The 22,201-nt window shown below is 55.0% G+C and overlaps 1 protein-coding gene across 2 annotated transcripts in view; it reads left to right on the top strand.

The window, feature by feature from the left end:
• Window positions 1-6,033: 6,033 nt before the first annotated feature.
• Window positions 6,034-22,201, top strand: part of C2CD2 (C2 calcium dependent domain containing 2) — a 48,419-nt gene continuing 32,251 nt past the window's right edge. For both annotated transcript variants that reach the window (XM_054578631.1, XM_054578622.1), the window contains exons 1-2: window positions 6,034-6,373; window positions 15,281-15,379. In XM_054578631.1, the coding sequence (XP_054434606.1) occupies window positions 6,101-6,373; window positions 15,281-15,379 (372 nt within the window). In that variant the 5' untranslated portion in view covers window positions 6,034-6,100. The remainder of the gene's footprint in view (window positions 6,374-15,280; window positions 15,380-22,201) is intronic.

Here is a 22,201-nt window from a genome sequence, read left to right as displayed (position 1 = left end):
TGGCCCAGGGTCTGTCCCCAGCAACAAGACCCCACAGCAGCCACCCCCAGTTGGAGCCTCTGAAGCGGCCACAGCAAAGTCCCAACAAGAGCCGGGGCTGGACAATAGCCTGCCTTCAGTGCCTTCATCTCTCTTTTCCTCAGCGTGCTCTCCTGCCAGGATCGCACTGCCACCAAAGGAGCTCTCAGGCCCTCGACTTCCGTACGGCGGACACACCCGGGTCCCACGGTGTGCGCTCAGGTGTCAGCGGACAAGCGCAGGGTCAACGTTCCTTTGTGTTGGGAAAACATACAATTTAGGTGGCAGCCTCCGTGAAGGGATTTTTTCAGCATGCAGAAAACACGAGGGTAAAGGCTTTCATTCATAAGGCTGGTCCCAGCCTTGGGCGCAGGCAGAATTGCCAAATCACCCCTCTCTTGGGCAATCATTCGGGAGGGTTCGCTGAGCTACCTGGCGAGGACAGAGGCTGTCATCCGGGTCACATTCCTCCGTCTGCCTGGCGTAGGCACTGAGTTGCAGGGGCTGCGTCATCGGGTTGCCAAGAGCAGGCCCTTGGCAGACTGGCTGGGCCGCCGCGGGCTGGCAGCCCTGCCCCTGACCTTGCCCCAAGGCCTTGCCGCAGCGAGGCCTGACTGACGCCTCGCACTCCTGGGGCGAGCGGTGGGGGCGCCGCCTGCGGGCTGTTCATGCTCAGGGTGGGTGGGGGCAGCCCGGACGGTCCTCCTCGGGGGCACCTGGCGGTGGATTGCCCGGCCACCTCCACAGCAGGCAGGCACTGGGGGTGGGGGGACAGACTCAGCTGTGTCTTCCCCAGACAAGGCCTGGGACATAGAAGAAGCCCCGTCCAAGTCCCTCCAGTGAACTGAGTGAACTTCCTTCCCTTTCGGCTTTCAAAGATTCCATGTCTCCTGGACTTCAAAACACAAAAGGCAATTCATCTTCTTTCGACAGGTCTCTGCTCAAGGGCATGAGAAATGGGGCCCCTTCATTTCCACCTTTTCACGTGTTTCTCTTTTTAGTAGAATGTGTTTGCTTTATAAAACTTGATGGAAAAAAATGAGGGCTTTGGGGTCAAACTCGGTCTCTGCCATTTTCTCACTGTGTGGCCTTGGTCAAGTGACTCAATGTCTCTGAACGCAGCTTCCTCATTTCTAACACAGATAAGGCCACCCTCTGAGTGTGGCCATAAAAATTAAGTGAGCCCATCGAGTCCAAGACTTCCCTTGTGTCCCTTGGTCCACACAGCCATGACCTCTGTGCCCGCCGCTCGGGCTGTGCCTGCGGGGACCCCCCCACGGGGACGTGCAGTGATGGAAGAAGGAGCTTGCTGGATGGGGACAGTCACTGCTAGCACAGCACTCACGCCAGGGTCAGCTGGCCTGCGGCCCGGCCCACAGGCTCAGGAACCTCTGCCCAGCACTTCTGATGCTGCGCTTGTGGCGTTTCTGCAGTTGCACGGGTGGTTGCTTTTCTCCCAGGAAGGCACCGTGAGCAAGGCCTCAGTAAGTCCTGCACAAGGTCAGTGGGACCATTCAGGGCCTCCCGGTGCCGGGTCCGGCTCTGGCCATAGGGGACCTTTGACCCGGTTTCAGGCTCCGGGAATCCACCCACAGGCACAACAGGAAACTGACCCAAAGCACACCCGGGCCTGGGCTGTGGAAGTGACTAAGCCCGCACGATTGTAGTCAAGGAAACGAGCTCAAGTGTCTACACAGACCCCACTGCTGAGGGCGCGGAGCCAAGTCTTAAAAGCATTCTGCCCACAGGGAATTCTCGGAATGTCTTCCCTCAAGGGCCGCGGGAGGAAACTGACCGTTTGTATTTACCGGTCGTCCATACCAGGCCGCTCACTCTGGCAGGGTCCCCGGGCGCTGTCCGTCAGGGCGCCGTCCGTCAGGCCGCCGGGCACAGCTGGGCAATTCAAGCTACCCCCCGCCGCGCCGCCGCCGCCATCGTCACCGCCACCAAGCACACTGCCGCGGGGTAAAGGAGCTTGTCCGCCAAGTTAGAGGCAAATGACCAACTCCCCAACCCCTGTCTTTCCTCTTTGAGAAATTTACAATAATTCATCGGAAATTCAACAAAACTTTGAACAAGTCTGTATGTATACATCCCAATTTTTGTCCAGTGTTTTATAAACCCATAAGGGTATCTGTTTCAATGGTAATGATTAACTTCTAGTATTAGTAAGTATAACTTTGATTGTAGATATGGAGCCTCCCTGACACTGGACACGTTTATTAATTTTTAAAAATGTGACATTATCACAGAATCTCTTGGGTCAGGTAGAGGAAGACGGTAAAACACTTTCATTCTGTATGCGTGGATGAGGCGCCCAGAGATGGGGTGACTGGGAGACGCTCACCCTGCAAGCAATACTTGTCTCCATGAAGAGCATTTTAGAAATATTTTACTTTTTTAAAGATTTTATTTATTTATTTTTAGACAGAGGGGAAGGACGCAGAGAAACATCGATGTCCAAGAGATACATCTGTCAGCTGCCCCTCTCATGCCCCAACTGGGTACCTGGTCCGCAACCCAGGCACGTGCCCGGACTGGGAATCGAACCGGCGACGTTTCGGCTCACAGGCTGATGCTCAAACCACTGAGCCACACCAGCCAGGGCTAGAAACATTTTAAAAATGAAAAATAGGGCAAATTTACCCCTGTGTCCTATGCTCCAGTCTCACAAACCAGTTACCACAGAATATTCTGAAAAGAAATTTGGAAACATAGTTTCTGCTGTTTCCTCTCTGTCCCCATGGGACCTGCCTCATCTGAGGTTCCAGAATATTCCAGGAAGGTGGCTGCTTCTGGTGGGTCCTGTAGGTGGATGTGAAGTTGGGTTCCCTAGGGCCCCCGTGAGCTGGTTTCGGCACCACTGTCTCGGCGTAAGACCCAGGCTTGGGGGCAATGGCCAGTGCCCAGACCCCCCAGGCCCTCCCCGCCTGCTCATAGACGCTCAGTGGGAGCGTGTTGGAGAATTCACAGCACAGGGCTTCCCTTCTAGGAGCATCAAAGCCAGCAAACGACCTCTGCAGAGCAGAGCATGGAGGACCTGACCCATCGGGAGGTGTGGTGGGTGAGAACCAGTGTCCTTCCTGGGCAGAGCGGCAGTCCGGCTCCTTCGGTTGGAGAGGTGCCGAGTGGCGGGGAGGGCAGCGTGCTGGGAGCGGGGAACGGTCACCACGGGAGGGGAAAAGCCGCTCTTACAGAGAGCTGAGCTGCCCAGTGTGCTCCGCGCGCTGGATGAGCAGGGCTGGGAGGTTGTGAAGCAGGGCTGGGAGCAGCAGTGAAGGCAGCCTGGCCTTTTGCATAGATTTGCAAGATGTTCCTGTTGCATGTTTTGGTCAACTGCATTTTCCTGTCAGCCCAGGTCGTCCCTCATTCTCCCTCCATTTGGTCCTATAAGGCAGTAATGCAATACCTAAATGTGTGCATTCCTTTGTAAAAATTCCAACCCAGGAGTGGGCGTTAGTTTACAATTTGTTACAAGCCTCTCAAAGAGCCAAGGGGGTGTGCATCCCTCGGAAAGGTGGCCGTGAAGAGTGAGACTGGTTCCACCAGTCACACAGGACAGACGGGCCCTCTCATAACTGCCACCATGGCTACCCCCCGTGCGCACATGTGCATGTGGGCTTGTGCTGGAGTAGGGAGACGGGAGCCTGAGGTACCTAGCAATCCCTGGGGTGCTGGCGAGCGGGCCAGCAGGGTTTGAGTTATTCAACTGCATCGATCTGGCTGCAGACCAGAAAATAATTAGAGGCTTTTTCCAAATAAGGAGATTTGGGGGGCAAAGGAAAGCCACGCCCCCAATCAATCAGGGCCTGTGGGATGAAGGGAGAGCTAGTGTGTAATGACCAGGTGACTTGAAGAAAGCTCACAGGTTCATTCTAATTCCACTTTCTAATGTCTGAGCTGCCCCACAAGGGCTGGTTCTGCCCTGCCTGGCTCCCCTGGGCAATGCGGTGATTTCAGCTCCCTGCCAGCTTCCTGTCCTGTTCCTCACCAGGGGCTCCTGGTCCAGCTGCCTCCCAACTCCTTCCTTTTTCTCTAAGGAAATCAGGGCCATTGGGGTAAACTTCTTTCGCCCTCCTGCTGCTCTCAGCCCCACAATGTCAAACTCTCCCCTCCTGGTCTCCGGCCTCTACGCAAGGAATCCCCGCTCCTGTGGGGGCCCGCCCTCCCACCCCTTGCTGTGCTCCTGCCTAACTGAACCCTCCTCAGGGAACTTAGGGTCACCCTCTAGCTGGGCTTTCTTTCCCCTGCACTTTTTTCCCAAACCAGCTTCCTCTCCACCTGTTGCTGGACGTGATATTTGTAAAATGCAATTTTTTCACTATGTGCTTCCGACAGTGTATTGCTCCTCTTTTTCAGTGGCTCAATCTACTACCTGCAAAGTTCTAGTTGCAGGCCCCAGCCCACCCCTGCCTGCCCCTGCCCTCACACCACCCCCTTGCACCCCACCTCAGGGTACGGAGGGAGCTCCGAGCTACTACGTGCAGGCCTCAGGACCTTTGCGCAAGGCGTGCACGCAAGTGCGTGCACATACACACTTCTGCATCTATTATTACACTAACCTCTTCTTTTTAGGCGGCACCTCACTCCCCGTCTTTCGTACTTGGTATCCAGGGCAGATCCATCACAATACCTGTGGTTCTCTTTGCTCTGTTGTTCCAGGGATTTTGCATCATAGCTGACAACAAATGCCACTAGCCTGTGAACCAGGTTTAGATCCTAATCTCAGATCTGCCGAACTTGCCCGTCTTCTTAGCAAACTCCCCCTTGCCAGGTTCCAAGGCACCCCATGCAGAGACGGGGAGGGGCTGAGGGGGACCAGTGAGCACTCCTGAGCTGCCGGGGCAGAGCCAGAATCCCCGCTGGGCTGACGCATGACTGGCCCCTCAGCAGACTGGCGAGGTAACAACGGGCTAAGTGCCAGCTCTCACCAACTCAATTCAAGGGCAAATCCCCTTCATGTAGCCGCAGAAAATACCAGTGAATCATCATTTTAGGATTTAGGCCTTGCAGAATTGTAGGCTAGTTATCCTGTGGCATTTCCTACCGACGGGGGCTGACTGCAAGGTGAGGGGCGCAGCGCAGGGGGGCGGGGCCGCCGGACACAAGCGTGGCTACAGCTTAACGAGTAACACATCCGCTCGAAGATGCGGAGTGTCCAGGCCCTCCTGACTGGGGTGTGAGTTGTGGATTTCTAGGGACTTTCCAACTATGTCAAAACCAGGCACCGTCATGGTGGAGGACACACGGCGATCCTAGAAATCACCTTTCCACACGCACAGGCGCTAACAGGCGTGCACACACAGGCACATGCACGCGCGCACGCCCAGGGAGGCCGAGACGCCCGCCCCACAGTATCCCTGGAATCCGGCTCATTGGAAAGTCCCGCGCACCGCGCTGTCGCGCTGCGTCGCCACGCCGGGAGCATGTCAGCACCGGAGAAAGCCGCGCCCGGTGCCCCCCGGCAGGGGCACCGCGCTGCGGCCACCCGCGGGAAGTCGCGGGCGGGGTCGGGTGGCGCGCGCACGTGGCCGGACCTGAGTCCAGAGCGGTGGCGAGGCACCGCCCACAGGGGCTGGACGCGCGGGGCCTTTAAGGGGGCGGGGGTGACCGGGGCTCCAGCGAGCGAGGCCCCTCCCCCTCGGACCCGGTCCCGCCCCCAGCCGGAGCCTCTCCGGCCACTGCTGGGCAGCAGGCGGGACGCCGGGGGCGGCGCGCGCTGGAGGAAGCGCGCCTGGCCGCGGCCCCGGGAACTGCCCAGACGCCGAGTCGGGAACGCCGATCGCCGCGTCCCCATTGCCCGGTGTGCCGGGTTGGGGCACAGTCCCGGGCTGTGGCCGCCGTGTGCGGGCCGGCTTTTCCTCCTGCTCGCCCCGCCCGGTCTCCCTGCTCCCGGCTCCGGGCCCCGCGTCCGGGGCCCTGGGCCCGCGACGCCAGCCGCCCAGATCCAGCCCTCTGCGCCCCTCCGCGCACCCTGCCGGCCGCAGGCTGATGTCCTGAGCCCGCCGCCGCGGGCTCCGCGTCCCGCAGGGGCTGCCCTGGGAAGTTGTGGGGCGAGGCGCGCCGGGTATGCGCCATCACCATGTCCCGCCTGGACTCGTGGCTCGGTGAGGTCCAGTGGCTGGTCTTGGTGTCGCTCTTCGTTGTGGCCTTGGGCACGGTGGGCCTGTACTTGGCGCAGTGGGCGCTGGCCAGGGCGCGATCTCGGCCCCCGCGGCGGGCGGCGGAGCCGGGCGAGGACCAGCGCCCCGAGTCGGACGTGCTGCTCTGCTGGATTCTGACGCTGAACAGCTGGAGGAGCCAGTGGCAGGCCGCTTGGGTGGCCGCCCTGAATCAGGAGGCCAGACGGAAAGGGGTGAGTTTCTGCGAGAGCGGTGGTGGGGCTGCGGGGCCGGGCGCGGCTGCCGGCCGTCGGCCCAGAGCCTCCTGTACAGCCTCAGGCAGCCCTTGACTGATCCTAAATGAGCCTTCCCCTGGGAGGGCATCCTTGGAAGTTAGGAGAAAGATCCTGGGGCGCAGACGACCCTTGACGGGGACTCAAGACTAAGTGACAAGACCCTATTTGCCACACATGCGGTGTGTCAGGTACTGGCTGTGGGAGAGACTTGTCATAGGGGGCAGTTCCCTTCTGGATCCTATCAGCCCTCCCTGGAGTCCCAGGCGGATTCTGGTTCCCGCCTGGGCACTTTCTGCTTTTGCACCTGATGTATGAATAACTGTGACCCAAATACGCTTCCATCTGTAGAGCTGTATTTCACCAAGAATGTATTTCTGAAAGACTGGCTTGCATTTCCTGGCGTGTGAACTTAGTGACCATTTGTTGAGAGCCAGCCACGGCCAGGCATAGTATGAGGTGTTTTAGGTGCACGTCTGGGAATCCTCACATCCCCGGGGCCTGCCAGCACTTCCCATGTGTGGAACTGAGGTCTGGAGAGGTTAGGTAACCCACCCAGCCACTCGGCGAGCGCTCGGCCCACGCTCGGTGGAGCTAGCCTTGGAATCCAGCCACCTCCCACCCCAAACGAAACTCAGGGGCTTGTGACCCAACTGGTGCCGCGCATTCCTGTGGTTTTGTTTCTCCCAGAATTAATGACATGGTGACTTATTTTTACTTCTAAGACATCTCAGTTTAATGACAAATTCCTGGTGTCCCCTGTTTCTGGGCAGGAGCTAGGGCTGGGTGGGAGTGGGGAGATGCCTCCCAGCCTCTGCCGGTCCTCTTCGCATCAGGCCCTGCCCAGGCACGTGCGGCCAGGGGAGAAGCCTGTGGCCCTGGCTTTGGAAGTAGCGAATGCAGTATGCCCGGACGCATCAGCCTTCGAAGTGTCCCAGGATGGGCCCTGTGCCTGGCCTTTGTGCCGCGGCCTTCACTCACACGTCCATGGGTTTGAAAAACAAGACAGCGGTGCATATGAATGAAAAAAAATGCTTCAAGGTCAGTTGCCTGCTGTCTGTCTTGGTGCCTAGAATCTGTGCCTCTAGTGTCGAGAAGTTGGACATTTCCTGGCCCTGGGAACTGCTGCATCTCTTGTGGGAGCCCTAAGCCATGTGACCTCACCCAGGGGAGCAAACACAGACCTGTTTCCCCACCAGGCTGCTGTCGCTGACCATTGATTGACCCAGTATCACAGATCAGGTTCTGGGGCTCAGCCCACCTTGGCTGGTGGCATGAGCGAGCAGGAGCCTTGTCCCTGCTCTCTCTAAAATTCAGGGGAGCGCTGCGTGAGCAGCCTGCAGGGTCTGTCCCTCTAACCCAGGGCCTCCTCGTGGAGTTTTGGGTGCAGCGGCAGGACCCTGTCCTCTGTGTGTGAGGGGAGGAGCCCCCCTTAGCCCATTCTGCTCTCATTTACTGCCGTTTCTCGATTGGCTTCAGAAAACGGGATTGCCTTAGACCCCGCTCCCAGATTGCCCTGGGGTGTTGGAGATTCCTCTCTGGAAAGTCTGGTTGGTCAGGTGAAGCGGCGAACCCTAAAGGAACCGAAGGTTTCGAAAGAAAACCTTTCACCAAATCACTTGACTTCGTGGGAGCAGGGCGGGCCATGTGTTCAGGGAGTGGAAAGAGAGATTGGGCTCGTTTGTGTTCTCTCTGAGCTTTCTCTGTTCTCTGTCTGCTATTGACCATGCACCGCAGAGTTGGAGACAGCAGTGTCTCCAGACTTCTGCCTGGGAGGGGCTATAATGTACGGGGTTCAAGCTCAAAGCAGCGCAGGGGCATCCCTGACGGCCTTGGGTGGCTGTGGACTGGCTCTGGTTGTGTTCCCAGTGCCCGGGAGCGTTGCTTGTCTTGAGTTCATATGGAAGGTCTTGCAGGCAGATGGGATCTGGGGAACTCTGCTCCTTCCTACCGACTTGTCACATACCGTCCCCGTCCTAGGCCGGCCCTTTGCCGCCCTGATGGCAGTGTGGCTGAGCAGGCGTGTGTTTCTGCATGTTCCCTGACCACAGCGGCCAGCTGTGCAGTTTCTCTGTGCCCTCCCTCCAACTCGATTCCCACTAATCGCGGATTAGGGTTGACACCCCAGGCCTGCCCAGAGAGCCACGGCTTAGTGGCCCCTCCAGCCTGTCCTGTCATCTCTCTGCCCTGGCTGGGGAAGAGACTGCTTCTCAGCCTGTCACTGAGGGGGTTGGGGACAGGCTAGAAGTCATTAATCACACCCAGCATCTTTGTGAAAGGTGGAATTCTCTGTCGAATGCAGACAGTAACTCCTCTAAGTCTTAGCCTGGGTTTGGATTTTTAAGACCGAAAGGAGTCCTACACTCTTCGAGCAAAGCCCCTGCCTTCTCCAGAGGGGAGACTGAGGTCCATGAGTGGGAGAGACTTGCCGGGCTGACCTAGACCCAGGCCCGGGTCTTCGTGGCCCGCCCACATCTGTGCACACATTCCCCGGGGACAGCAAATTTGACGTGGAGACCCATATGTTGCTTTTAACTGAGGTCCAGCAAGAAAGGATACCAAGGGGCCCTGACCGCAGTGGCTCAGTGGGTTGGGTGTTGTCCCGCAAACCTAAAGGTCACCTTTTCGATTCCCCATGGGGCACATGCCTGGGTTGCAGGCCAGGTGTCTGTTTGGGGGAGTGTGAGAAATTGGTGTTTCCCTGCCTCTCTTGTCCCTCCTTTCCCCTCTGTCTAAAATATAAATAAATAAAATGTTTTTTTTTTAAGACAGGATACAAAGGGTTCAATTGTTTAACATATCACCCCCAACCAAGGGCCCCTTTCTGCTGGGACCTGAGGATTGAGCGATAATCGTGGAGCCTCCTTTGACTCTGGGTGACCCACGACTGGGACAGTGCAGGTTCCTCGGGTGGGGCAGCCCTGTGATTCCCACCCTCACTCTGGAGCTATTTTTAAATTAGACAGGATGGCGAGCTGGAGAGACTCGGGAGGACGCCATTGCTGCCCTGCCAGCTGGCCAGGCAGCTGCCAGGTGTTGGGGAGCACAGGCGAATTGCCTGGGGAGCTTTGAAAAAGTGCACATGCCTTCCTCCTCCCTGCAGTTTGGACTCAGTAGGGTGGCGGGGGCACGGGGAGCTTCCGCACGCCAGCTTCTCGCTAGGGAGAGGCTGCTAGATACACACCTGTCCTGCAGCCAGCTGTCCGCCAGTCGCCCAGTACCACCTCTCCGCTCTGATGTTGAAACCACCAAGTTCCAGCTGATCTGTTCCCAGTTCTGTCATGGAGAACAGAGACCCTGGAACTGTCTCTCTCTGTCACTAGATTTGGAACAAATGCCCTTTTATCCACAAGCAACAGCTGAAGGTTTCCCTTTAGTTCCCCTGCGTAACCCTGGCATCTACAAAAGGGTGTGCAAGTGACAGCCCATTACCCCAGCGACGGTCCTCAACCCCGTCACCCACCTGGGAGCCTCTGGGTGGCCATTTCCGCAGCTGCTCACTGGCTCTGGAAGCCAGGCACATGTGGCACGGGGGCCCTGGCAGCGCAGTGGGACGGTGCTCCCCGCCCTCGGTGGGCGCCTCGCACTGGGAGTCCTGACCCCACAGTGGGGCTGCCTGCTGGACTTGTCTAACAATGGGCCACCCCGAAGCTGCTTGTTCCTTTAGTCCTTTGTCTCAGGACTTTTTTTTCAGATGGATGTCCTAAATGCAAATGACCAAGGTTGGGACAATTTGTGGTTTGGTGGGGGTGGGGGTGGGGACAGGAAAGATGCTGTGTGAACTTAGAACAAGTTATTAATAGCTCTAACTTGCAGATGAGCTCCAGCAATTTAAAATGCAAACAAAGTGACAAGCCTTCAGAGCTTCCCTTCCGGTCACTCAGTGAGCTTTGAGTGGTGCACACAGAAACCCGAGCTCCCTGACCATCCACAGTGGCCACGGAAGTCAGCTGGCAAGAATATGAAGGCGACCTTGGATTAGGGGCATGTTTGGGCCCCTCCCTGCACCCTTCACTGTGACCCCACCCCCCCACCGGGTCTCATTTTTGTGACTCAGACATTCAGGGTTCTCTCCCATGGGAAGGCCCATGGGCTGTTCCTTGTGTCTGGAACACTTACATCACCTTTGCCCTTATTTAACTTCCGTAAACCTTTCAGAAAGGTCCCCGATCCATCCATTCTTCCAGGATGCTGCCCCACCCCCACCCCGGCCGCCTGGGCTGGTCCCTGAATCGTATTGGCACCTTGTGGTCACTGGTGTCTCGTGGGATTGTGAGCTAGACCAGAGCCCTGTCCGTCCAGACACAGCCCCTCTGGTGCCCAGTGGAAGGCTGTCTGAGAGGAGGCGGTGGGGGGAGCGGGGCGGGGGAGGGTGGGCGGTGGGATGAATGGCAGGGCCTGTTAGAAACTTGTTACTGGAGGGGGGAGACATGGGGCTCATGCGCCTCCCCCCATCTGGACACAGGCCTTCCCAGCCGGCCCGGAGCCAGCCAAGCCTGGGCAAAACAAGTTGTTTGATGTGCTTTGTTTTCACGTCTAAAGAATCAGCATTAAAGGAGGCTGGCTCACTGATGACTTTGCAAATTGTCCACATGAAACCCAGGAATAGGCACCCGTTCAGGTTGTTTTCTGCGCTCACCCGCTGGAGGGAAGGAAGAGTGGGTGGGATGTTTTAACTAAAATGCGGCCAAAGCTAACTTGACTCCTAGTTGGCCCCTCTTGAACTGCTGAGTTGGGAGGGGACTTCTTGAGCCCCTTGAAGAGCTGTGTTCGCTGCTCCGGCTGAAAGCTCTGGGGCTGCGTGACCTTGGGCAATACCTGACCTCTCTGTGCTTCATTTGTAGACGAGGATAAGTTTGGGTTCAGTAGGGAAAACAGAATCCGCTCTGGGTGAGATTCTGGTTTATCCATGTGAGGCTTTTAGCAAATAGAGTCAATAGAGGTGGGCTGCTTTCTTCTAAGGTCTCTTTAAAAAAAAAAAAAACCTTTATTTTTATTGCACTTAGATTTATAAAAAGTTGCAAAAATAATTCAGAGAGTTTCCATATATTTCTTACTTGGTTTCATATAACCATAGCACAATGTTACTGTAATTTACAGTAGAATGACATTAACATTATAACAGGACAAGAAACTAACATTGGCACAGTGTAACTATAATTCATGGTTCAATGATATTAACATTGTAACAGTATAAGACATTAATATTGGCACCATGTTACCATAATTCACGGTACAATGATGTTAATGTAACAGGATAAGAAATCAACATTGGCACAATGTAACTATAATCCATGGCACAGTGGTATTAACATTGTAACAGTGTGAGACATTAGCATTGGCAATGGTCTTTAACTAAACTGAAGGCCTTTTGTGAATTCCACAGATTTTCCACGAGTGTCCTTTTCTTGTTCCAGGGTCCCATTCCGGTCCCACATGCCATTAAGTTGTTGCTTCTCCTTAGTCTCCTGAAGTCTGGAACAGTTTTGTAGTCTTTCCTTGTTTTTCACAACCTTGACACCTCTGAAGAGTATTGATGATTCTTTTGCCAAATGTCCCTCAGTTTTGTGTTTTTACATGACTGGACTGAGGTTACACAAACCACAGAAGTCATGTGCCCCTTTCCATATCCTATAGCACAAGGTTCATGACGTCGTTGTCACTCACTGCTGGGGACGTTGGCCTTGCTCCCTTGGTAAAGGTGGTTTCTGCTGTTTTCTCTTTTTCGTCTTCTATCTCTTCTTGTACAATACCATTCCCTCTGGAGTTAAAGGTACATTGCAGAGCTACTTTGAGACCATACGCACCCTGTTACCCTTCACACTTTGCTGACTGATTCTGGCATCCGTCTGTAGGATGAGTCTGCAACAATGACTTCTGGGGAGCTGGCTTAATGGCGATTTTTTTCTTTGTTTTCGTCTCTCCTTCTACATTTATGCGTTGGAATTCCATTGCAACAAAGAGCTGCCACTTCTCCTCCATCTATATATTTATTTGATTATTCACATCAGTGTGGACTTAAGGGTGTTTATTTTATTCTGTACCTGACAATCCAACACTGTCGCTATTTGTTTTGTTGCTTTGGGTGTTGTAGCCTTTGTTTTCTTTCATCAAGATAGAAAGTTATATGTGTGTGTGTATGTAGCACTTCCTTACTTCATGGTTCCACAGATGCGTTTTCTAGACTCATCTTGTGTTTTTCCCTCTTTCGGCCCTGGGCTCAGCCGCGCCCCCAGCCCCCTGATGCCTTCTGTTGGAGAAGTCTTTAGAACCCAAGATCTGGGCATCAGGTGTGCTCATCACTGATGCCCACCTGATGGGGTCTCATTGCTTTTACACTTTTTTAGTGGACAGAACTGGGAAATGGACGTGTGCATACAACACACTCATGCACATGTCAGTATTTTTCTATCTTACTGTCCATATTTTCAGAACCATGACTCAGTGCTGACCCCTTGGCCTCTGGGTGACCCGTGCAGCGTCCATTTCATCGGCCCTTTCTGTGTTTTGAACTTCCTTCTCCAGGAGGGAGGCATCAGGTGCGTGTTATCTAGGACATACTTATTTATTTGGTCAAGCGTAGCATTCACCTAGAGTAGCTTCTGAATTGCTAACCGGTGCCCCCATGAGAAACGCGCTTACTGCCTAGATTACAGCATTTACATGCAGTCAGGATATTGTTTACCAAAGCATCTTAGGTGAGACCTGTTAGACCTGAGTTTTTCCACTGCTTTGGGCCATTATGATATTCATTTGTAATGCAGTTCAGTTCATTTATTAGTGTTTGCCTTCCATCTGGGGTTCCTCCCACATCCTGATTAAAGAGAAAAATCTGTATTTACCCAGCGACCTGGGATGCCACCCTTGTCCCACGCTAAGTTTGCACAGGTATCGGGGTCTGTTCGGGACTTCCTGCTCCTGTCCGCCGGTCCGTTTCTGTGTTCATGCCCCAGGCCTCCCTGTCGGAAAAGCAGAGGGTCTGCCGTGTGTGCTGATGCCTGGCAGGGCTAGTCCCCTGATGGCTTTCCTTTTTCAGTGTTTTCCTGGCAATTCCCGCATGTCACTTTTCCAGGTGGATGTAAGATCTGGCTTTAGTCTAAACAGGATAGCGTCTGAAACGCAAGTCGGTGGTTGAGCGTTGTGCGCACGCTAGGCTTCCTGAAACTCGACAGTTAGGCGGTCGGAAAGGGAGAGGGAACCTGTGTCCTTGTTTTAACTTAATCATTTATTTCCTCTGTGAGACCATCCATTGACATTAGCTTTCCCGGCAGAATCTTTCCAGGTTTTCAGTCCCTAAGGCGGCGAGGTAAGAGGGCATGGGCTGCACCCGCTGATGCCCAGGGCCGGGGGCTGCATCCAGGCTGCCCGCGGCACCGGTGGCCCTGGAGGCTGGGACAGGAGGCGCATTGTTTCGCCGTGCTGTCCGGCAGCTGCCACCGCTCTGGCGCCCCGCCTGGCCCTGGGCTCTGTGCTGGGAGCCGCCCTCTCAGCCGGCCGGCCTGGCACACGGGCCCGCGCCATCACCAGGCCCCCGGCCGGCAGGTCACAGCAAAACACGCACCAGCCTTGGAGGGTGTCTGCGGAGCAGCCCGAAACTGAGAGTCCATCGCTCTTGGGAAGTGTGTTTAATTCTCCTCTGAGGATTTTTGGGGAGGGAGGTCGGCGGTGCTGGAACAGGGCAAGGGGTCCTTGAAAGTGTTCTGTGCCCGTTCGCTTTCCTTTGGCTCACGGAGCATTCGCACCCTCCCATCCCCGTGGCATCGTTACCTGCTCATTTGCGCTGTGTCTGCCAGAAGAGCTTGTGAGCCTTTTGCAGAATTTTATTTTCCCACCCCGATCATGTCTTGTGGGCACCAGCTCGCCACCGCGAGGAGGCTCCGAGACAGGTGGAGAGTGGTAGGAAGCCGCGGGCAGACGTTTTTCTTGCAGCCCCCAACACGACACACGGCGGGAAGCATTTGAAGAAGAGTTTCGTTTCAGGGTCATGCTGTTGGCAGGAGTGTTAGGCCTCTCAAGAGTATTTATTTTAAAACAGACAAGACCTGGTTGGGTATCCCAGTCCGGGTTCATTCCTGAAAGGGCAGTCTGGTTGCCTTGGGGGTCATGTTAATTTAATTGCACATCTCTTTCACTTGGAGATTTTTAATGGCAAGAACCTAAATGGACGTAGAGCCACGGGGGCTGTTGATGGGAAGGGTGCGGGAGGAGGTGCAGAGCGGAAGCAGGGTTGGACCAGGAGGCCGTGGGGGCAGGAGCTGGTGGCTCCGGGGGCCGTAGCCGTAGCTCAGGAACACGCCCCTCGGGCACAGCCTCCTGGCTGGCTCCTTTCCAGCCAAGCATCCCAGTTCCAGGGAGAGGCTCCAGGAGCCTATACACCTCTGGGACTGTGGGAAAACAGAAGGGGGTACCGTAAGCACGGTGCCAGCAACCAGGGATCAGGGAGGGGTGCGTCTCTAAAAACAGGGTTTTCATCAGAAGCAGGGGAGAACGCAGATTTGGTGCCAGACCCACCAACTGGCCTGAGCGCCTCCCCAAAGAGCCTGTGTTCTTGGCGTGGTGAACACGAGCATTCAGGACACCCGCCCTCACCTTGACTGTGACAAGACTGGCTCTTGTTCCTGTGTTTCTCCACTTCCCATCCTTGTCCCATAACCAAATCCCCCGCCGCGTGCAATCCAGCCTGAACCAGTCCTCAGGGGTGTGCACCTACTGAGTTTTGATGATTCCCGCCCCTTAGAAGCACAGGTTTAATGAAAACAAGCCGTATTGTATTTTCTTAGGTTTGCAGAGCTTTATAGGAGATGCAGAATTTTCTTTGCAAGCAGGCACCACCATCGTGCATCCGCTTACTGTGCTTTTCTGTCCCAGGGCCCGCTGTCCCTGTCCTTCGAGGAGGACCTGCAGCAGCAGCCTCTGGAGCTGGCGGTGCAGCAAGTCTGGAGCGCGGCCAGGTCTGCCCAAGAGAAGGTGAGCCGGGAGTGGTCACCGGCGACGGGCCTCGCCTTGCCCAGGAGGCCAGTTCAAAGCTGGTGGGGGTAGTTTATTCCGCCTTAGAATTATTGAAAAGGCAGGCTCCTTACATTAAAGAAGTCTGCTCCAGCAGCTGGTGAATGGGTAAGTAAAAGATGGTCTATCCATACAATAGAATATCATTCAGCCTTAAAAGGAATGAAATCCTGACACATGCTACACGGTGGATGAGCCTGGGAGACATGCTCAGTGAGAGAAGCCAGACACAAAAGGCCACAGATTGCAGGGCCGCACTGGTGTGAAGTGCCCGGAGGAGATAAATCAGTAGGCACAGAAAGTGGCGCGGTGGTTGCCAGGGCTGGGGGGGTAGTGTTGGGGGGAATGGCGGTGTCTACTGTGGGTTCGGGGTTTCTTTTGGGACTGGTGACAATGTTCTCACAGTGAGGGCAGGGATGCTTTATATACCTCTGTGACGTGTAGCTGAAAAACATTTAAGTCTACAGTTTAAATGGGTGAATTATTTGGTGTGTGAATTATCTCAATAAAAATATACATTTATATGTATGTGTGTATGTATGTGTATGTTCTGCAATATGATATATAGATTTAAGCCATTTAGATATTATGTAGAGTTCATTTTACAGGTGCTAACCCTTCACAAGCTGACATTACTTATTGTTGGTCAAATACCATCAATAATTGTACTGATCTTTTTTTTAATGGACAGTACCTGTAAAAGATCCTTAAAAACTATCTCTTAAATACAAGGCTTATTCCTGTATCTCTCTACGTTTTATTATTCAGTTAAAAGCATCCCATGTAGCAGATGCTGAGGAAGGGACACCTCTGTGGCCCCGGATTGAGGGGCAGAGCCGTGCCAGCCCCGGAGCCCCGTCCCCCGTGCACCTGCTCCCCGCCTCAGCTGGAGTGTCGTTTGTGCATTTAAAACGTTTATCATGTTGTGCGTACAGTTTTCCTGAGCTTTCTCTGTCTAGGACATGGCAGTTTTGAGAGTCATCAGGGCCGATTTGTGGAGCTCCATTCATCGGCTTCAACGGCTATTCAGGGCTCTGGGTGGACCAGAGCTGCTCTCTCCCTCCTCTGTCGATGGGTCATTAGGTTGTTCTCTCTTTTTCACGAGTGCAGCAAAGCTGTAGTGAACTTGAATGTGTGCGGTGCCCTGACCCCTCAGGCGCAAGCCCCGGACTGAGTCGCAGGTAGGCGAGGAATTGCTGCAGGTACGCGCGCTTCGGCTTGACCCGGTGTTCCAGAACAGTGTGTGTGTGGGAGTCTCTGGAAGACATTGGGGTTCCAGGAAGAACCGGTGGCAACCACGCGGGGCTGAGTCCAGCACGGCCCACGCAGCTGGAAGCGGCGGGGCAAGCAGGGCCTCTAGTGCCCAACAGATGAGACCACGGCGCAGACCCCCGCAGGCCTGACCTACCCGGGGCCCTGCATGGGCTGCACCTTGCGGTGCAGCGCGTGCTCTCTCCGTTACGGGCACCAAGGGACCAAGCGGGCTGTTTCTGTAAGTGGTGTCGGAGAAAGTAGGCGGTTAAGGTATGCCTGTTTTGGTACAATTACAGAACTAGTGCCTGCTCATTAAAGAGACACAAACAACCCAGAAGGGTAGAAACTCTCCTTTTTTAAAGCCTGCCCGGAGCCCTCCTCCCTCGGCTCCCCCGGGGACTTTTTACCGACTGCAGGCAGATGGCAAAGTGTACTCATGGTCCTGTTTCGTTTTACAAGTTTCTTCATAGTTCTTGACTTTTATGCGTTCTTGGCCAGATGAAGAAATGAGGGCTTGTCATTGCCTTGTGCTGTGGCTCGTGCTGTCCCCGCCGGACAAGCAGCCCGGCCAGCTGGGTGGACAGGCACCGGGGCCCTGCGCAGTGTGGGAAAGGGTCCGGCAGAGCGCTGTGTGGTGGTACCACTGGGTGGCCCGGGTCGCCTGCACGCCCATCGGCAGGGACGCCCGGCCGGGACCTGCCTGGCTTCTGGGCAGCTGGAGTGAGACTGTCCCGGGTGCTTGGATCCAGTCCACGGCGCTTTTCCACTTGTGGGCAAGCATCCTGGCTGACCATGGCCCATTTCAGGGCGTCCTTTGGCAAAGGGACTGAGCCAGCCTACTCTGAGTTTCTCCCGTGCTGGTCCCCGGCGGGAGGTCCCTTCACATCCGTGCATTAAAGGAAGGCGGGCCCACAGCAGCGAGTGTTCTCGCGCTGCCTGCTGGGCAGGACGCGGACGATGCTGTCCTCCTCCCCCTCCTCTTAGGATCTGAGTGACACCGGCTGTTCCCCTCATTGGATCCAAAACTTATGTTGAGGCCTGTGTCCGCATCATCGTGCGTTCTCTCTGTCTGGCATAATTCCTGAGAAGGGAAAAACTGACAAAAGCCCAGGCCCACAACCAGATGTTATAAAAGAAGTGCAGAGGTGTGGTTTTTAAGGACACTGGCCTCCCCTTTATAAGTTCCCTCCACCGTGTCATCGCTTCCCCCCTCTAACTCAGCCCCGACACATGTGGGTGGCATTGGAGCTAACGGCAGAGACGAGCCTGCCTGGTCCAGGGCGGTCTGGCGGATAGCCACGCCTCTGAGCCCTTCGCCGAGAATGGGGGCTCTGGTCTGGTGCGGGGAGCCCCTTCCCGGCTTGGTCTCGAGTCTCCTTGAGGCCCCCAAGGGACAGAACCTGGCCTGCCCTGCTCTCTGGGTACCGTGCACCTGGACTTTTCTCCTGCAACCTCTGAAGACCCCCATGTGCCTCAGTAGTTGCTCGTGCCAATATCTGGTTCCTCAGGAACCCGCCTCAGTGTCCTGCACAGAAAGTGGGGTGTTGCTTAGAGCGGACAGAGTCGTCTCACAGGACTCCCACGCCCGTGGCCTCGGCCGAGCCCGGACAGTCCGACCTGTGTGCTCACGGCACTCCTGCCCCCAAATGTGTGGTTTCTCCTTCTACCCAACAACCGGTTCTGCAACGCTCTGGACACCAGCGGGGTGTTCCACAGTTCAGTTCCCCTCGAACACTGACTAATGCAGGACCCACAGGTTACGGGCTCGGCCCCACCAGCCTGTCCCCACATAAGACGCCACTCCCGCGTCAGGGCCAGCCCTACTCTGACCGCCCGGCTATAAAATCGGGGGTCCCCCTTCTCCTCAAGGTGCATAATGTGCTAGAACGGCTCACAGAATTCAGGAAACCCGTTCACTTACTGTTTGTGTCTGGGGTACAAGCGCAGGCGCGGCCGCGTGGAGGAGCCACGCAGGACAAGGCCGGAGGTGCCTGCTTCCCGCTCCGTCTGCCGGCCCTGCCCTCCCGGCGCCTCTCGTGCTGACCAACCCACAGCTGTTGAACCCCTCGTCGAGGGGACCGTGGGGCGCTTCTGTGACTTAGGCAGGATTGGTTAAATCACTGGCCAGTGGCGATTGAATTCAGTTTCCAGCCCCGGCCCCTCTAGGGAGGCTGGTGAAGGGCTGAAACTTTTAGCCCCCTCGTCCGGCCTCGGTCTTGCTGGCGGCGAGGCCTCCCCCTGAGCCATCCAGGGGACCCAGCCACCGGCACAGAAAGCACATCTTCTCACTCGGGAGCTTCCCAGGGTTTTTGGAGCAGGGTGCCAGGAACTGGGGACAAAAGCCAAACATTTATCACACGGAGCAGCCTTGCAGGGGTTGGGGCATTTTCCTAAGGAGAGTCTCCCCGACAGGGAGCCTGTGCTGGCCTGGCGGGCAGGGCATCTTTTCAGAAGGTCCCAAGCAGCCCTGTCACCTGGGCTCATCGCGCGCAGGCACACACTGCCCGGGCCCCGCGGCCCGGCGCCCTGCGAGGGCTGTGCGGGGAGGCCGCCCCCACCCGGGCACTCTGCAGGGAGCCGCCACCTTTACACTCCCCTCCAGAGGCTCCCTCCGCCTCCCGTCCAGCCTCCACACGCACTGAGCACTCTTCTCTCTCCCAGGCTGTAATTACGCCTGTACACAGAGCAGCGACTTTCTACCTACATTCTCTTTCCTCGTGTCCCGGGAGAGGCTCGCTTTAGAATGTGTGACCCAGAAAAAGGAACCCTTTATTTCAATATTGCCCGCGGACTACGAGCCAACTCTTCCTCCACACGGTGCAGCAACAACCCTCCCCGGCACGTCCTGGGCTCCCAGGTCACATCTCTGGGCTCCAAGTCCTAGGTGCAGCTCTGCAGGCGTGAGGCCCAGGAGTGTGGCGTGGGAACGCCGCGGCGTGCCTCAGGGTTTGGGGGGCCTGCGCTGTGACAGGCGCTCTGTTGAGGCAGCCATACGCTGCTTTTGTTTCGGGAGCAGACCGAATGTCTCTTTGAAATAACGTCTCTTTGGAAAGCTTGACAGTTAACACGCTGGGAGCAACCTTTAGTGACTGGCAGCATTGCTGGCTTTCTTAGCATGAAGCCAGGTGTCATGGGAAAAGCATTCCGTGTCTGGGATTGCAGCACCATTTGGAAATAAATAGAAGCTTCTAATTAATGATCAATCGGGGGTCCAAGTTTTAGATAAGCGTAGTGACCCGCCAGCATGGTCGGGGGCGGGGGCCAGCTGTGAAGCCGGGGAGACACTGGTTGGATCGGGACTTGTTTTGGGGGCTCCCTTCTCTCCTGAACCGCAGGTGCTGTGTCTGTCCAGTGTTCATCCCTCCCTGGCAGGGATGGGAGCGCAGCAGCCTGCGCGCTGCCCTGCGGGAAGGCAGGAGCTGCCACATCTCCACTTCCGATGCCATCAGGTGTGGCCAGGCTGGGCAGTGGGCTCGAGTCCATTCTTATTGGGCTCAAGCGCTCCCCTGCCCCAGCAAGTATTGTGCTCACTGCACAGGGGAGAAAACTAAGGCAGAGAGAGTCCAAGTCGCTCGGCCAAGGTGACGAAGGGCAATTAAGTAGTGGAGCCTGGATTTGAACCCCGGTCGGCCTCCAGAAATGAGCTCCAACTACCACACACTGTAAACAGCACCATGACTATTATTTTTGTATTTTTTTTCTTAGTTTACTTAAGCCCTCACTCCCACCTTCACCAGGAAAGAGACAATGAAGATAAGAAAAGAAAACTGAAAGGCACTAATTGGCCTTTGCTTCCGCAAAGCCCAAGCAATGCAGAATTGGGCGGTTGCCTGGGATTTCTCCCCAAATCTCTTGGCACTGTGCGTCGGGGAACCCCACAGCTGGCCCCGGGGTGGGGTGTGTCATGTAGTGTGGGCACATGTTTTTTTTCCCTAAGGCTGCGTGTTATACATTTACATATGGAAATACACTCTGTGAGCTTCTGGAATCTCCTCTGCTCTTTCCAGACCTCAGTGGGTGCCTTGGTTTGCAAAGGTAGCCTGTTCAAAGTTGTTCATATTTGTCCCTCTAATTGCAAAGAGGATGCTTGGTTGAATTTTTTTTTTTTTTTTTTTTTGCTTTGCATGACTTGAAATTCCACTCCATTAACCTGGCATTTATGCTAACATGCTAGCAGCTTGTGAAATTGTTTTGAACTGGGCCTTTCCAAGGGCAGGTAGAGATTCCTCCTGGGAGGGCCACCTGTTTGTTTGGGCTCGGTAACCATTGGGTGCGACCCGACTCCACCTGGAGAAGACAGGGTGGGACGACCCACGGGCGAACTGTGGTTTTGTCTGTGTGTTGAAACAGGGCGTGGGTGTCAGGGGTGGATGTGGTGGAGTGACCTCGCCGTAAACGAGAGCACTGACACCCAGCCTGGAAAGGCCCCAGTTCCTTGCCTTTCATCTTGGAAATGTCTTGCATGTGTTTCTTTTTACATAGAGTCAGTGAAAGAGAACTTAATGCTCAGGTTTTGAGGCTAAAGAGGGTGCACATTAAACCATGTTCTGTAGTGAGAATACCTCCTGGAAGTGTGATATTGCCGAAAACCTCCTTGTTCATTTTAAAGTATCCCAACAAGAGCAGGAGTGGAGACTGTTGTTGGGTTCAAGGCATGCCCTTTGAGCATATACCCAGCATCCCTTGGGCTTGGCTACCCTCTTGTTTTCAGCATTTTCCATCTCAGTCCTCTGGGTGAGTTCCACACAAAAATCCATCTTCAGACACATATTGTGAACAGTAGGATTAACTTTATAGGTGTTCTGATAATATTTAGCTCTAATGGAATTTACTTTTAAAATGGAGCCTCTGTTGCAGAGTAGAAACAACATTTTATATCAGATCCATGCTGTCTTTTTAAAAAAAATTTATTTTTTAGCAAGAGGGGGAGGGAGGGAGGGAGGGAGGGAGGGACAGATGGAGAGAAAGAAACATCAGTGGGAGCCTCTTGCAAGCGCTCCCTACCAGGGACTGAATCCACAGCCTAGACGTGTGCCCTGACTGGGAATCGAACCGGCGACCTTTTACTTTGCAGGATGATGCCCAACCAACTGAGCCACACCAGTCCAGGCTAGACTTATGCTATCTTAAGGAATCTTTACAGAGCCGAGACTAGATTGCAGCATCGGGAATGAAACCTGACTGGGAACTCCAAATAATGAGTGAAGGATCTTTCCTTCCACTTTATTTTGGAGTTCTCTTCTCAGGATGTTACCAAGGATGATTCAAGTGAAAAATATGCAATGACATAAACCTTTTTGGATGCATTTTTCTCGGCTGTGTTCCTAGTTCTCTTGGAGACAAAAGTAATTAAATTGTTCCCAGTTCTCCAAAATGTTCTAAGAGGAGAAGCTGAGGCAACTGTACAAAAGGTTCAATTGAAAGGGAAAGTGGAAAGAGTCCAGGGAGACAGTAGGGGACTTTCTGGTTGGTGAGCAAGAGCAAAACTTGGGAGCACCCGGCCTGGAATTCTTTGACCCCAGTCTAAAC

This window comes from Pteronotus mesoamericanus, unplaced genomic scaffold (genome assembly GCF_021234165.1).
Source record: "Pteronotus mesoamericanus isolate MK-2021 breed Mesoamerican mustached bat unplaced genomic scaffold, CSHL_Meso_final contig_116, whole genome shotgun sequence".
Lineage (NCBI taxonomy): Eukaryota > Metazoa > Chordata > Mammalia > Chiroptera > Mormoopidae > Pteronotus > Pteronotus mesoamericanus.
Note: the sequence above shows the minus strand (reverse complement) of the source record. Positions and strands in the feature narration are given on the sequence as shown.